The sequence below is a fragment of the Pseudophryne corroboree genome, chromosome 10 (genome assembly GCF_028390025.1).
Source record: "Pseudophryne corroboree isolate aPseCor3 chromosome 10, aPseCor3.hap2, whole genome shotgun sequence".
NCBI lineage: Eukaryota > Metazoa > Chordata > Amphibia > Anura > Myobatrachidae > Pseudophryne > Pseudophryne corroboree.
Window position 1 is genome coordinate 163,311,038 of NC_086453.1, and position 17,470 is coordinate 163,328,507.

General features: G+C 41.9%; 1 protein-coding gene across 6 annotated transcripts in view; it reads right to left on the reverse strand.

Moving 5' to 3' along the window:
- LOC134966292 (NXPE family member 4-like) overlaps positions 1–17,470 on the reverse strand; it is a 642,982-nt gene that overhangs the window by 524,473 nt on the left and 101,039 nt on the right. The window contains exon 2 of one of the 6 annotated variants that reach the window (XM_063942910.1): positions 4,014–4,189. The exons of the other annotated variants lie outside the window; for them this stretch is intronic. Coding sequence (XP_063798980.1) covers positions 4,014–4,189 — 176 coding nt within the window. The remainder of the gene's footprint in view (positions 1–4,013; positions 4,190–17,470) is intronic. 6 annotated transcript variants of the gene reach the window in all.

Here is a 17,470-nt window from a genome sequence, read left to right on the forward strand (position 1 = left end):
TGCTGACAGTGCTAACACGTGATTTTCCGCCCATCGGAGAATCCTTGTGGCTTCTGCCATCGCCGTCCTGCTTCTCGTGCCGCCCTGTCGGTTTACATGGGCGACCGCCGTGATGTTGTCTGACTGGATCAGTACCGGCTGGTTTTGAAGCAGGGGTTTTGCCTGACTTAGGGCATTGTAAATGGCCCTCAGTTCCAGAATATTTATGTACAGGGAAGTCTCTTGACTTGACCATAGTCCTTGGAAGTTTCTTCCCTGTGTGACTGCCCCCCAGCCTCGAAGGCTGGCATCCGTGGTCACCAGGGCCCAGTCCTGTATGCCGAATCTGCGGCCCTCTTGAAGATGAGCACTCTGCAGCCACCACAGCAGAGACACCCTGGTCCTTGGAGACAGGGTTATCAGCCGATGCATCTGAAGATGCGATCCGGACCACTTGTCCAACAGGTCCCACTGAAAAGTTCTTGCATGGAACCTGCCGAATGGAATTGCTTCGTAGGAAGCTACCATCTTTCCCAGGATCCGCGTGCAGTGATGCACCGACACCTGTTTTGGTTTTAGGAGGCCTCTGACTAGAGATGACAGCTCCTTGGCCTTCTCCTCCGGGAGAAACACTTTTTTCTGTTCTGTGTCCAGAACCATCCCCAGGAACAGTAGACGTGTCGTAGGGACCAGCTGTGACTTTGGAATATTTATAATCCAGCCGTGCTGCTGTAGCACCTCCCGAGATAGTGCTACCCCGACCAACAACTGCTCCCTGGACCTCGCCTTTATCAGGAGATCATCCAAGTACGGGATAATTAAAACTCCCTTCTTTCGAAGGAGTATCATCATTTCGGCTATTACCTTGGTAAAGACCCTCGGAGCCGTGGGTAGACCGAACGGCAACGTCTGGAATTGGTAATGACCATCCTGTACCACAAATCTGAGGTACTCCTGGTGAGGATGGTAAATGGGGACATTCAGGTAAGCATCCTTGATGTCCAGTGATACCATGTAATCCCCCTCGTCCAGGCTTGCAATAACCGCCCTGAGCGATTCCATCTTGAACTTGAATTTTTTTATATATGTGTTCAAGGATTTCAAATTTAAAATAGGTCTCACTGAACCGTCCGGTTTCGGTACCACAAACATTGTGGAATAGTAACCCCGTCCTTGTTGAAGTAGGGGCACCTTGACTATCACCTGCTGGGAATACAGCTTGTGAATTGCCTCTAACACTGCCTCCCTGGCTGAGGGAGTTGTTGGCAAGGCAGATTTGATGAAACGGCGGGGGGGGAGACGTCTCGAATTCCAGCTTGTACCCCTGAGATACTACCTGAAAGATCCAGGGATCCACCCGTGAGCGAGCCCACTGATCGCTGAAATTTTTGAGACGGGCCCCCACCGTACCTGGCTCCGCCTGTGGAGCCCCAGCGTCATGCTGTGGACTTAGAGGAAGCGGGGGAGGACTTTTGCTCCTGGGAACTGGCTGTATGCTGCAGCTTTTTCCCTCTACCTCTGGGCAGAAAGGACGCGCCTTTAACCCGCTTGCCCTTATTGGGCCGAAAGGACTGTACCTGATAATACGGTGCTTTCTTTGGCTGTGAGGGAACATGGGGTAAAAATTTAGATTTCCCAGCTGTTGCTGTGGAAACGAGGTCCGAGAGACCATCCCCGAACAACTCCTCACCCTTATAAGGCAAAACTTCCATGAGCCTTTTAGAATCTGCATCTCCTGTCCACTGCCGAGTCCATAACTCTCTCCTGGCAGAAATGGACATTGCACTTATTTTAGATGCCAGCCGGCAAATATCCCTCTGTGCATCCCTCATGTATAAGAGTGCGTCTTTAATATGCTCTACGGTTAGCAATATAGTGTCCCTGTCTAGGGTATCAATATTTTCTGACAGGGAATCTGACCACGCAGCTGCAGCACTGCACATCCATGCTGAAGCAATAGCTGGTAACAGTATAACACCTGTGTGTGTGTATATAGACTTCAGGATAGCCTCCTGCTTTCTATCAGCAGATTCCTTCAGGGCGGCCGTATCCGGAGACGGTAGTGCCACCTTCTTTGACAAGCGTGTGAGCGCTTTATCCACCCTAGGGGATGTTTCCCAACGTGACCTATCCTTTGGCGGGAAAGGGTACGCCATTAGTAACCTCTTAGAAATTACCAGTTTCTTATCGGGGGAAGCCCACGCTTCTTCACACACTTCATTTAATTCTTCAGATGGAGGAAAAACAACTGGTAGTTTTTTCTCTCCAAACATACTACCCTTTTTTGTGGTACCCGGGGTAACATCAGAAATATGCAACACATTTTTCATTGCCTCAATCATATAACGTGTGGCCCTATTGGAAGATACATTAGTCTCATCGTCGTCGACACTGGAGTCAGTATCCGTGTCGACATCTGTGTCTGCCATCTGAGGTAGCGGGCGTTTTAGAGCCCCTGATGGCTTTTGAGACGCCTGGGCAGGCACAGGCTGAGAAGCCAGCTGTCCCATATTCGGTATGTCGTCAAACCTTTTATGCAAGGAGTCGACACTGTCGCGTAATTCCTTCCACAGAACCATCCACTCAGGTGTCGACCCCGCAGGGGGTGACATCACATTTATCGGCATCTGCTCCGCCTCCACATAAGCCTCCTCATCAAACATGTCGACACAGCCGTACCGACACACCGCATACACACAGGGAATGCTCTGACAGAGGACAGGACCCCCACAAAGCCCTTTGGGGAGACAGAGAGAGAGTATGCCAGCACACACCAGAGCGCTATATAACACAGGGATCCCACTATAAATGAGTGTTTTTCCCTTATAGCTGCTTATAATATATATACTGCGCCTAAATTTAGTGCCCACCCCCTCTTTTTTACCCTTATGTAGCGTGACACTGCAGGGGAGAGCCAGGGAGCGTCCTTCCAGCGGAGCTGTGAGGGAAAAATGGCGCCATTGTGCTAAGGGAGATAGCCCCGCCCCTTTTCTGGTAGACTTCTCCCGCTTTTTCTGGAATTCTGGCAGGGGTATTTTTACACCTATATAGCCTTCCTGACTATATATGGTGTAGATTTGCCAGCCAAGGTGTATTATATTGCCCTCAGGGCGCCCCCCCCCCCCCCCCAGCGCCCTGCACCCATCAGTGACCATAGTGTGAGGCGTGCATGAGCAATGGCGCACAGCTGCAGTGCTGTGCGCTACCTTGTTGAAGACAGAAGTCTTCTGCCGCCGATTTTCCGGAACACTTCTTGTTTCTGGCTCTGTAAGGGGGCCGGCGGCGCGGCTCTGGGACCGAACATCGAGGTCGGGTCCTGTGGTCGATCCCTCTGGAGCTAATGGTGTCCAGTAGCCTAAGAAGCCCAAGCTACCACCAGTTAGGTAGGTTCGCTTCTTCTCCCCTTCGTCCCTCGCTGCAGTGAGTCTGTTGCCAGCAGATCTCACTGTAAAATAAAAAACCTAAAATATACTTTCTTTCTAGGAGCTCAGGAGAGCCCCTAGTGTGCATCCAGCTCAGCCGGGCACAATATTCTAACTGAAGTCTGGAGGAGGGTCATAGAGGGAGGAGCCAGTGCACACCAGTAGTCTAAAGCTTTCTTTTAGTTGTGCCCAGTCTCCTGCGGAGCCGCTATTCCCCATGGTCCTTACGGAGTCCCAGCATCCACTTAGGACGTCAGAGAAATTCAAATGAACAACATGAATACTATAAAAGGAGCAAGTAATCAGCTGACCATCACTGATAACTATTATTACACCATGATTGTCCCGTAAAAGGAAATGTCCAATAATTGCTGTAGGACAAGATGCAGAGTGTTAATGAATACAATAGCCTGCTTCCAACTCCAAATGATGAAGTCAATCCACAATAATTTGTAAATGCCTCTGTATATACTGTGTTGGAAAGAGCATATAGATGAGGTTATTTTGAAAGCCGCCTAAGCACAGATGAGCTTTAGATTCTCATAGCCTGCGTACTGCTACACTTTTTAAACCCCCACACAAATACATCCGTCCAGACCGCTGGACGCTCACCGCAAGTGTGATGATATGCTGCAGCCGTATCCTATGGCACAAGGAGGACCATGCAGTGCGGGAACTGATGTGTAGAGACGAAGGCAGGTCCCAGAAAGGTAGTGTGCGGACGTTGGCAGGTCCTGGGGGGGAAGACAGACGCGGCTCCACGGCAGCAAAGATGATTGGCTGAATGCCTGAAAGCAGGTATGTGAAGGCGGTCAGAAACGTAGATGGTGTTGCTCCAGCCTTAATTAACACATTTCTCCGACTTAAGGGCAGTCGGTTTCATCAGAATAAGTTCCTGTGCTTGGGAAATAGCTCATATTTAAAGGAGTCATTATCCAATGAAAATTCCTCCATAGCACATTCTTTAGATTAGGGACACCTGTGTAGATTAATACCTGGTGTGAACCTTAATATAAGTAATGCAATATATGAACCATAATGATTATATTTTCAAATGGCAAAAAAACATACACATTAAAATAAATACAACACAAATCTAATACTTTCTATCTAGACAAATATATCTATCTACAATGATTTGTTTAATTTGATTTTAATAGACAGCACGGAGAGATAATTAGTATGTATGCTTCTTATATATTTGTTAGATACTGTATACCAATTCAGACCTCTGATTAATATGAGGTCGTGTGGCTCAATGCACTAATCCTCCAGGCCCGCAACCCGACAGACCCGGGATCAAGTCCCACCACAAACATTGTTCAATTTTTTATTATTATTATTTTTTATTATTATTAATTAATATATTTGATAAACTATTAATTGACCCTTAAACTATTTCATTATTGAAAATGTTTAAATATTTTTGGTTTAGAAATGTAAGACGATATAGCACACATACCACATATTCATGAGAACACGAGCAGAAAAGCACCCGCATAATAATTTTAATTTCTTATAATAATTTTAATTTATCATAATAATATTAATTAATTGAAGTATAATAATAACGAGAGAGATTCTAAACGAATCCAGAAGTAATGCTTCAATCACTACAAATTTATCCTCCATGAGCTATTTATCGTCCTAAAAATGCCCTAAAATGTAGTATAGTGACATCTTCTGAACTCCCTAATATAAACAACATGATGATTACTTATTATGTCATACACCAAATTGCTGCACATAGGCATACACACATCAGTAGACCCTTGGATCAATGAACTAGACAAAAAGAAGAAGAATATATTAATTTATATTTATCCAATAACCTCTAGACACAGATAAGATATTATTAATACTAAAATATCATTAAATATATCATTATTAAATATACAACCAATAACTATCAATTCATCATGTTTGGATATTAGGCCCCCTGGATCACATGTTATTCATTTCAATGCAGTCATTTAGACCTTCTGGAAAGAGAGTACCCAGAGTATGTATCCAAAAAGCCTCCCATTTGCACAGGCGATTATACCTATAGCCTCCCCTGGTGGTAGGTTCAATGTGTTCTATACCTTGTATACTTATACTCTTAACATCTCCATTGTGGGTATCTAATACATGTCTGACCAAACTATGTTGACTGGTACCTCTTAATATTATTCTTATGTTCTAGAAATCTAGTATGTAGTAAACGTGTTGTGCGACCTACATACTGTATCCCACAAACACAACTTATGGCATAGACCACATAATTAGTTCTGCAATTGATATTACCTCGTATCTCGAATTGTGTTCCACAAGTATGTGAGAAGACCTTCGTAGTTTTATCCATAATGAATAAGCAGGTAATACACCTCTGTTTACTACATTTATAGCAACCTTGTGGCCTTTTTGGTCTCTGTAGCCACATATTCTTACTAGCTAATGAATTTGTATCCAATGTTTTGAAATGACTAGAGGCAAGGTAAGTTTGTAGATTTGCAGCTCTTTTAAATATTACACATGGTTTCTCATCTAATATAGTAGATAAGATTCTATCGGTCTTCAGCACAGAGTAATTTTTATTTATTATGGCCTGGATTTCTTTTGAGCCTGTATTAAATCTAGTAATAAATCTAGGCTGTTGTCCATCTGCTTTAAAAAGATGATCTTTCTCTATCTTAGATACCAATAGTGAATCTCTATCTCTCGAGCGGGTCTCTAGCAAAGCATCCTCCATTAATTTATCCAGATAGCCCTGATCTTTAAATGCAGAAGTAAGGACTGTAGCCTGTCTCTCAGATTGTACCATCTGTGAGCAATTTCGACGGATTCTAAGATATTGGCTTTTGGGGATGTTATTAAGCCAAGGACGAAAATGGCAGCTTCTATAATTTAAAAAATTATTCGTATCAACCTCTTTACGAAAGGTGGAAGTGACAATTACGCCATCATTGATGGATAGATCAATATCCAAGAACGTGATATGTGAATCGTGAATGGTGCTAGTGAACTGTAAACCATAATCATTAGAATTTAAAAACGTGAGAAATTATGAAGTGGATTGTAAATCCCCGTCCCAAATGAAAAACAGGTCATCGATATAGCGACCATAAAGTACCAGGTTCGCCCCGAATGGGCCCCCCCAAATAAGGGACTCCTCCAATCGCCCCATGTATAGAGTAGCAAAACTCGGGGCGAACCTGGCACCCATCGCCACACCGAGGACCTGTAGATAAAACAAATCATCAAAAGTGAAATAATTATGAGATAATATGAATTTGATAGCGTCTATTATAAATTGACGCAAAAAACCATCCATAGAATTATCGGTTATTAAGTAAGATTCGGTGGCCATTACACCCTGACCATGTGGTATATTGCTATATAAGGACTCCACATCGCAAGTCAAAGACCTGTAACCATTTTTCCATTTTACGTTCTTAATCATGTTTAAAAATTGTGTGGAGTCCCTAATATATGATTTCAGTGTAGTGACATGAGGTTGAAGAAATGAATCAACGAAAGCAGATAAATTAGATGTGAGGGACCCAACACCAGAAATAATAGGACGTCCAGGAGGTGATAGGAGTGATTTGTGGATTTTAGGGAGGTGATAATAAGTGGGGATAATGGGAAATTTATTAAATAAAAAAAGCATGCTCGGTCTTAGATATTGTACCATCCACCAATGCAAAATCCAAGAGTGTCTTAATTTCACTCTGATACTTAATAGTTGGGTCCTCCCTCAATGTTGTATAGAAACGAGTGTTTTTTAATTGTCTATGTGCTTCTATAACGTAATCGCTACGATCTTGTATTACTGTACCCCCTCCCTTATCTGCTGCCTTTATAATGATACTATCATCTTTCATAAGATCCCTTAGGGCAGCTCTTTTACGTGGATGTAAATTATCTCTCCTAGTAGAAACTAGTTTCGGTGCATTACAAAGTGTTTGAATGTCTTTTAACATTAGATTATAGAAAGCTTGAATATTACCGCTCATGTGCTGGAGAGGATAGAACTCAGGTTTATTTCTAAATTTTATCTCTCTCCCGTTCCCTCTATCAACATTATAGATTTTAATTGTAGGACTGACATTAGAGCTTTCTTTTTCCAACTCCATTAACATATTCAGCCCTAGCTCATCACTAGAATCCAATACAATGGGTGTCCCCATTGCTTTACGCTTTTTTAGATCCTTTTGAATAAAATATTGTTTCCTACATAGGTCTCTAGTATAACAATTTAATTCGATAAATAATCCAAACATATCTGGTTTCTGTGCTGGAGCAAATTTAAGGCCTTTTGCCATTCGTCTTGAGGAAGTCTCCGGTTGCTAGGAGACGAAACGCGTTGACGCCCCTTTCTCACATCTGAGTGTGATTGATTGAACATTAACACAGCACGGATCAGCTCTTTATGTTTGAAATTCCCGCACTCCGCTGGTTACCTACAGTATAGCCATTTCCAACTTGGTACAGCCACAGCCGCAGCTGCTTTTGGAGAAACAGACCCGCGAGACGGATATCCACGGACCCCCGCAGTGAGGTCGAGTCAGTGCCGGCTAAGTGGAGCCATACAGCCATTTATCCACGGACCCCCGCAGTGAGGTTGAGTCAGCGCTGGCCAAGTGGAGCTATACAGCCATTCATCCACGGACCCCCGCAGTGAGGTCGAGTCAGTGCCGGCTAAGTTGTAGCCACATAGCCATTCACCGAACTATCTATCATACGGGTGACGTCCTCCGCTGTGAATTTTCTGGAGTCAGCTACATTCCGTTGAGGACTGACGGCCTTGAATTTAGCTACATTATATCACAAGCGGGTCAGTTTCACATTGATCATCAGAGACACTAATTGCAGCACCTTGTCTCACCCCGTGTAATTTCACACAGGACCCTGCAGCATCACTCAGGAACCAGCACGGTGGTAACTATCACGGCATATATACCTAAAGTAACTTTAACCTATTGCAGAGTCATACCATCTATAATCACACTGGGACGCCAGTGTTTTTAGAAGTTGATACTATAAAGAGCTTTTCCCTGTTTAAATCAACAGTGAGTTTACAGTCTGTTGTTAGAACCAGCACATTTTTAGGCTAGACACATTATTATTCTTTAATGTGCACATTATAAAGTTAGGATATACGTGTCTTTTTAATATGTTTTCTATGTAAACCGATTCTTTGTATTTGTTGAGTTTAATAATTTGATATAAACATTTGTGATATAAAATAGTTGCATTGAGTCAATTATTCACCCTGCTAGACTGCACTTAATTAATTAATTTATTATTTAATTAATTACTAATAAATCTGGAGCGCAGAGCATATTTCTCTTCTTTTGCTATTATTGCCTTTTCGCTCTCAGCGAGTATCCGAGAAGATAAATTAAAGAGGCCTTTATGTCTGTAATCTCTCTCTCTCTACTGGTATTTTTCCTTCACTCTTCAAGCATGCAGTGATTACTCCCATTTTAAAAAAACAAAATTCTGACCCTAATGCTCTCTCAAACTACCACCCTATCTCTCAGCTCCCTTGTCTCTCTAAGCTACTTGAGAGACTTGCCTACACTCGACTCACACACTTTCTTAACTCATACACTTTGTTGGACCCACTTCAGTCAGGCTTCCGTTCCCAACATTCCACAGAGACGGCACTGACTAAAGTGGTTAATGATTTGGTCACTACGAAGTCTAAAGGCCACTACTCACTACTTATTCTTCTAGATCTATCTGCTGCATTTGACACTGTAGACCACTGTCTTCTCATACAGACACTACAATCCCTAGGTCTTAAAGACACAGCCCTTTCTTGGTTCCTATCATACCTATCTAATCGCTCCTTCAGTGTTCGCTTCTCTGAATCTACCTCCTCTTCGCTACCTCTTTCAGTTGGAGTACCGCAAGGCTCAGTCTTGGGTCCTCTGCTTTTCTCTATCTATACCTCATCTCTTGGTAAACTAATCAGCGCTTTTGGTTTTCAGTATCATCTGTACGCAGATGATACTCAAATCTACCTATCCTCCCCTGACTTGTCCCTATCTGTACTGGACCGTGTCACTGAATGCCTTTCTGCCATCTCATCCTGGATGACATCTCGCCACCTCAAACTTAATATTTCAAAGACAGAGTTAATTATATTTCCACCGGCCAATAGTAGGTACCAACCTGATATCTCTATCACTGTTGAAAACTCGACTATCTACCCTACCCCACAAGCTCGCTGCCTAGGTGTCATCCTTGACTCTGATCTGTCCTTTGTTCCCCACATTCAATCTGTCTCAAGATCATGTTACATGCATCTAAAAAACATATCCAAATACGACCATACCTTACACAAGACACTGCTAAAACTCTAATCCACGCTCTCATTATCTCCCGCATTGATTATTGCAATAGTCTCCTAACTGGTCTTCCCAAAACAAGACTCTCACCACTACAATCCATTCTGAATGCAGCGGCGAGGCTTATCTTCCTCGCTAGACGTTAATCGTCTGCAGATCCACTCTGTCAGTTCCTCCATTGGTTAACTGTACTCTACCGCATTCAATATAAAATACTTTTACTCACACACAAGGCCATTAACCAAACTACACCAACGTACATCACTTCGCTTATCACAAAATATCTCCCAACCCGACCTCTGCGCTCTTCACAAGACCTGCGTCTCTCATCCACACTCATTACTCGCTCCCACTCACGACTGCAGGACTTTCATCGGGCTGCACCCACCCTGTGGAATGCCCTACCACGCACAATAAGACTCTCCTCTAGTCTCCAAACCTTCAAGCGTTCCCTCAAAACTCACCTCTTTAGGCAAGCGTATCAAATTCCTGAACCGACCACATAACTTTCATAAACCTTCCTATCAAATTACATCCACTCTGTACTGTCCACACATATCCTCACGTCTTCTCATTCTATGCAATAGATAGCACCTTTCCTTATGTACATATGCCTATTTCCCTATAGATTGTAAGCTTGCGAGCAGGGCCTTCCTACCTCTATGACTGTTATCACCCAGTTTGTTATTGTTATTTCAAATTGTAAAGTGCAACGGAATTTGCTGCGCTATATAAGAAACTGTTAATAAATAAATAAATAAATGTCTCAAGAATTCCTTGCGTTCTTGGACACGTTTCCGTCTACCGCCTCTTCTTCCTCTAGTTCTAGCTCTTTTCTCTTTGGGGAATCTTGTTGTAATGTACTGAATCTGTTTTTTTGTTTCCAAATGGGATATACATCCTGATCTAAAAAATTATTGGAGCTGTTTCTTTTTGTATTGATTTGCACCTTTGGTCTTGCTCCCTGTGTGTTAGTCTGAAACTGCTTACTAGGACTTATCCTCTCTTCTACAGAAGATCTCCTCATTGGGGAGCTTCTTTTTAAAGTGTTTTGATTCTTATTTTTAGAGGATTGTTGCCATTGTGAATCCATGTTTGATTTACTCACAAAGTCAGGATGCTCTCTATACCGTTGTTGTCTTCTTTGGACCTGAGACCTGGTATTGGATCCAGGTCTATGTCTAGACCGAGATCCAGATTGACAATGATCTCTGGAACTAAATCCCTCCATCCTAAAAGATCTATTATAAGTTCTAACTTGTCCTTGTGTTACCACATATGTAATCAAATCTGAAAAACATCATTTAATCGGTACTAGATTTGGATCAAAATTCTAACGAATATAATAAGTGTGATATTCAACCATGATTAGGATTGTACATATATTTTGTAGTAGGGAATAGATAAAATAGGCTAGTATATATCAGTTGAATGTTTAGACAATTTAGTAGCATGTATGTAGAGATAGATTTGCTGTTCACTGTAAGGCTTAGCCCATGTGTGGGAAACAGTTTTGGCAATTGGGACATAAAGCCAGACTACATAATATCACATTTGGACACCACATAGACTGAAAGCCCTTCATAATTCCCCACACATCCTTTATGTGAGATGAATCCCACATCTGACCATGACCGTCAGGCCGCCGAGAGCGTAGAAGATGTGTTACCCGCAATTCCGTAGATCCTTAGTTACTATACAATAAATGTATAATTTCTAGTAGATTTAATATAACTTATAGTGAACATGCATAGGAAGTATCGATCTAGTTAGATGGTATATATGTGTATGCTTTTGTGTGTATAGGCATAGTAGGGAATAATGTAATGCAATGTCTGCATACAGATATATGTCTGTAGCAAATAAATAATTTGATTCTGATAGATAAAATCAGCAAGCCACTTGGTTTAGGTCACTTCAAAGGCACACAGGTAATGGCATGCGCAAGGAAGTGCCTAAGACTACAATCAGGAATCTGCATATCCTGAGCAATGTATGTTATTCGGCCTTCTGCTTTGAGACAATGACTCCTAGGATCAATTGAATTAACGAAGTCTCAAATGTTGATGAACACTAGCAGTATTTACACTCCAAAATAACCAAAGGAAAACCTTGATAGACAAACAAATATCAGACGCTATGACTCCAGAATTCACCCCCTGCTCGTCACTGTTGAACAAATTATCTGATATGTTTTACAACACCTTTGAATATGTAAATTGGGATTGTTAAAGTTGGGATATAAGACAGGGTTTGGAGCAGTCTTTAGTTAGTGCAGAGGGAAAGAGACAAGGAAAGGATCCTAAGACATCAGAAGAAGGTAGCTATGCATTTAACCCTCAATAATTCTTGCAAGTGTACAGTATGTGTGTTAATTGTTTAAGTTTGTAATATTGTTTGTGTTTGTTTAATATGTACTGCAGTTAATAATAATTATAGGATTTATTATCATTGTGTTTTTCATATCTTGTATTTTGTATACCTAGAATAAAGTGTTATTGAAATAGAGCTATTATTCCATGGTTCAAACTCATTTTTTGGAATCTCTAAATCATACAAATCTGCATATATTATATAAGGCTCTGCAAAGTTGGACAATATATTTATACCCCTAAGGTATAGAGCATTGATATATCAAATGAGCCAGAAGGATACATCCCTGCATAAAGTATATTTACCATGTGCACAGATGTATTGCTTGGACAGTAATTGTTTTCAGTAGCTATATTCATACCCACATAGTCAATGAGCCAGGATTATATATCTCTGTAAAGTATAATTACACTTTACCTTGACATATCTCTTGGACAAGTAGATATATAATTCCTAAACCCAAATGAGCCAATCACATGCATATGTATAGGAATGTTCATATAATGTACATTGCTGTGTGATTGGACTAGTGCTAATCTCTGCCCCTTTAGCTATGAGCCAACCTAATTTGTAAGCCTATTATAATATATTCGCAGATGTAAGATACATAAAGCATAAATCAATATATGATATAATAAATAAGATTCCACACTTCAATACTTGTTTGTAATCAAACAGGTCCCTCTGAAATTTCTTATTCTTAGTAATAATCAAGGTCTGTTCAAATTCTTCAATTTTACTATTGATAATATAATCTTGATTCCTAAAGTCAGATCTCATTTCAAATGGTTCGAGTAACTTTTGAATGTTAAATATGAGGGTTTGTTGAGGGGAAATCAAAGGCGATACTTAATACAGAAATGAAGTGAAAAATATAAAATAAATCAATATACGTCACATGAAATCCCAATGAACTGATGTTAATGTTGATCTTTTCTTATCCAGTGTCTATGGTGAATTATTTCTTATCAGTTCAGACAGATCTCCAACGTGGAATACATAGGAAACAAAATAAAAGAGGAGCATACAATGTGTAGCAACGTTTGTTATGAAATAACATAAAAATAAGTCCAGTGACTTCTCCAACGGAAAAGAGACTCTGTAAGGTGTGAATCTTGATAGATGAGAAAGGGACAGTTCCTCACCACCTTTTCATATAGAGATGAACGTACCAAAACTCACTTAAAGAAGTATATTGCCATACATATCAAGGTATCTTTATAATTTCTAAGAGGAAAACAGCAAAAGAAGTCGAAAGTTCGTTCAATTGAATGTACTACACTCACTTTCTTGGAATGCGGGTATCCTCATATAAAGGTTTCTTTAGAATGGATGCACGTGAAGCCTTCTCTTTTCCAAAAAAAGGTCATTTATTGTCACAAATAAAATTACATACATTTTTTTTCCTCCTTATATGTTACCATAAAAAAGGTATAGATACAATAGGGGGGTCAGATTGAATGAGACTGACATAGGTGAATTCCGGACTATCGCCTAGGTAACACCAATGTACTATACCTTCAAAATTTTGAATGGCAACAGGAGAACGCAGTAAAAACACGGATAAATCACTGTCTGGGTGCACCAACGCCGTTTCGACCCACAGGTCTTTTTCAAGGTGTGTGCCCGGACAGTGACAGACAGGATATTTATATTCTAAAAACAGGAAGTAGTGAGGAAGCATGGGTAATGTTTTTTACCAAAAATATCGGGCTCCAGTTATATCTTTACAATTTAGATTCCTATGTCTATAACCAGTTCTTATGTTATCTATAAGTGCTTTACAATATTTTAATAATATGAACTGTTTAAAAGGTCTATGGTAAGATCGCGGGAGCCACACTTCCGCGTTCCAGCATGCGTTCCACTGAACCGGAAGTGGCCCGCGATTACGTTTCTGCTGTGGTCTACTGGTGTATTCACAATGCCATCAATGCAGTCGTAGTCCCACAGCGGTTCAGCCTGCACGATCAATGTGTGTTGTATATGAACTTAGAATCCGTGGTAGATGGACTCTTCCATGATCTTTTCTCTACGGGAGCCGCACTTCCGCGTTCCATTGTGCGTTCCACTGACCGGAAATTATCTAGACGTTGTCCGTTTCCACTACACTACAGAAACACAAATAATGTTGTATATAGTGATCTTCATTTTCTTAGTGAGTTTATATATTTAGGGTAATCGAATGGAGGGGAATCAAATCTCCCTTGTAGTGGACCCATTTTCACTGTATCCATTATGTTACACACCGCAAAAGATGGAAAAAAACTTAAATGGAATCTTGGTGGATATGGATGGCACTCGTCTCTGTGTACACCTCCCATGATTTTTATTTTTAATTTTTTTTACATAGCCTCCTATGAATCATTTTATAAAAAGGTTTGAAAAACATAACAATACTGTATAATGGGGAATTTATAAGTCTCCATATAATAACAATAAATGAGGCAAAATGATAATTACAAATTTATAAAGAAATTACATGAACCATTTTAATCCGAAATCCGAATTTAAACCACAGGGGGAGAGGGTGTTTAATCTAAAGATCCAGCTCATTTCAGCCTTAGCGAGATTGGTCTCAATGTCCCTATCTCTCCAATTAGATCTAATTTGCTGAATACCCAAAAAATACAGTATTTTAGAAGTGGAACAATTGTGTTTTTTGGAGAAATGTTCAGAGAGCGAGTGTGTTTGTAGGCCTTTCTTTATATTACGTATATGCTCTGCTATCCTGGTTTTAAGAGCTCTACTTGTTCTGCCCACATATAATAGGCCACACTCACATTTTATCAGATACACAACATTAGTTGTGTGACAAGTAATAAAAGTATTAATTTTATATTCCACATTATTGATCGTAAAACTAGTGATTTTTGAAGTGTCTGACTGTATGGTTCGGCATGCTATGCATGTGCCGCATCTGTGAAATCCCTTCGTACGTATGGGATTGGAGGAATCGACAGAGCGCTTTGTACCAAAGTGTTTTTTAGTTTTTTTCCTTTCCTATAAATAAATTTTGGTTGGGATGGAATGATTTCTTTCAACACTGGATCTCTTAGAAGGAGATGCCAGTGTTGTCTGATGATTTGCTCCTGTTTTTTGTAATTAGCTCCAAATTCTGAGATAAAGGCCCATTCTGCCTGATTGGATTTGGACTTCATATTTTCTTTTTTCAGGATATCTTTCCTGTCTATAGCTTCCACTTCTTCTTCCGCTTTTTCTAGAAGTTCTGAATTATAACCTTTCTTCAAGAATTTCTTTTTCATAATATTCTTTTGGGTCTCATAGTGATGGTTCTCACTGCAATTCCTCTTTAGCCTCAGGAGTTGTCGAAACGGCGTTGGTGCACCCAGACAGTGATTTATCCGTGTTTTTACTGCGTTCTCCTGTTGCCATTCAAAATTTTGAAGGTATAGTACATTGGTGTTACCTAGGCGATAGTCCGGAATTCACCTATGTCAGTCTCATTCAATCTGACCCACCTATTGTATCTATACCTTTTTTATGGTAACATATAAGGAGGGGAAAAAAATTTTTATGTAATTTTATTTGTGACAATAAATGACCTTTTTTTGGAAAAGAGAAGGCTTCACGTGCATCCATTCTAAAGAAACCTTTATATGAGGATACCCGCATTCCAAGAAAGTGAGTGTAGTACATTCAATTGAACGAACTTTCGACTTATTTTGCTGTTTTCCTCTTAGAAATTATAAAGATACCTTGATATGTATGGCGATATACTTCTTTAAATGAGTTTTGGTACGTTCATCTCTATATGAAAAGGTGGTGAGGAACTGTCCCTTTCTCATCTATCAAGATTCACACCTTACAGAGTCTCTTTTCCGTTGGAGAAGTCACTGGACTTATTTTTATGTTATTTCATAACAAACGTTGCTACACATTGTATGCTCCTCTTTTATTTTGTTTCCTATGTATTCCACGTTGGAGATCTGTCTGAACTGATAAGAAATAATTCACCATAGACACTGGATAAGAAAAGATCAACATTAACATCATGTCACGCACCTCGTGCAGCGGCAACCGCGCTTGTTCCTGCGGGTGGCCTGGTCTGCCCGGCGCCTCTCTTCTTCTGGCGGTCTCCGGCTTCGGCGGCGGGTCGGCGCGTCCCTCCGGCGGCTTCCCGGAAGCAAGGACGCCGCCATCATAAGCGAGGGCAAGGAGGCGGAGCAGGTCTGACGTCACCTGCCTGCTCCGCCAATCAGGCTAGGGCGGGGGATTTAAGACCAGACACCAGGCAGAGATCCGATGCCTGAGTATCTTCGTTTCTCCTGCGGAAGCTGCGATTCCAGAGCTCCCTCGTCCCTGTGATCTCCTGTGCCTACAAGCATCCTGTGCCTACAAGCATCCCGTGCCTCCAAGCACCCCGTGCCTCCAAGCACCCCGTGCCTCCAAGCACCCCGTGCCTCCAAGTACCTCCGTGCCTCCGAGCACCTCCGTGCCTCCAATTACCTCGTGCCTCCAAGCACCTCCGTGCCTCCAAGCACCTCCAAGCACCTCCGTGCCTCCAATTACCTCGTGCCTCCAATTACCTCCCTGCCTCCAAGCACCTCGTGCCTCCAAGCACCCCCGTGCCTCCAAGTACCTCCGTGCCTCCAAGTACCTCCGTGCCTCCCAGCACTCCCTGTACTCCCAGCACCTCAGTGCCTCCAACACCACAGTGTCTCCAACACCACAGTGCCTTCAATATCTCAGTACCTCAGCCTTCAGTATTTCTACAAGGCTTGTCTTTCAGGAGACCTTCAAGAATTCCTCTGTGCTTCCTGCCTGCCGTCTTAATCCTGCATGAGGAAGACCTACATCCGGCCATCTCTACTGCGACCCAGTAGCGGTTCCTCTTCCCGGTCATCGGAAGAAGCCCCGAGTCCACAACACTCCCAAACCAGGTCAGTGATGGTATACTCAGGCCCCATGGACCCGGGGAATCGGAACACGGACTCAAGTGCCATCCAGAACCTGGCTTCTCGAGTACAAAGTCAGGAAGCGGCACAAGGCCAGGTGATGCAGTACCTCCAGCAGTTGTCCGGGCGTCTGGATCAGATTCAGGCGTCTCTAGCCTCAGTAATTCCGGCACCTGTTCCAGTAGTCGCACCAGTCGCCGTTGCCAGCAATGTTCAACCATCGGCCGGTATCACTCCACGCCTTCAGCTGCCTACTCCGTCCCGCTATAATGGGAATCCTAAAAATTGTCGTGGTTTCTTGAACCAATGCGAGGTACATTTCGAGCTACTTGCACACAACTTTCCTACAGACCGGTCCAAGGTAGCATATATTATTTCTCTGTTGGAAGGTTCTGCTTTGGATTGGGTGTCTCCATTATGGGAACGATCTGATCCC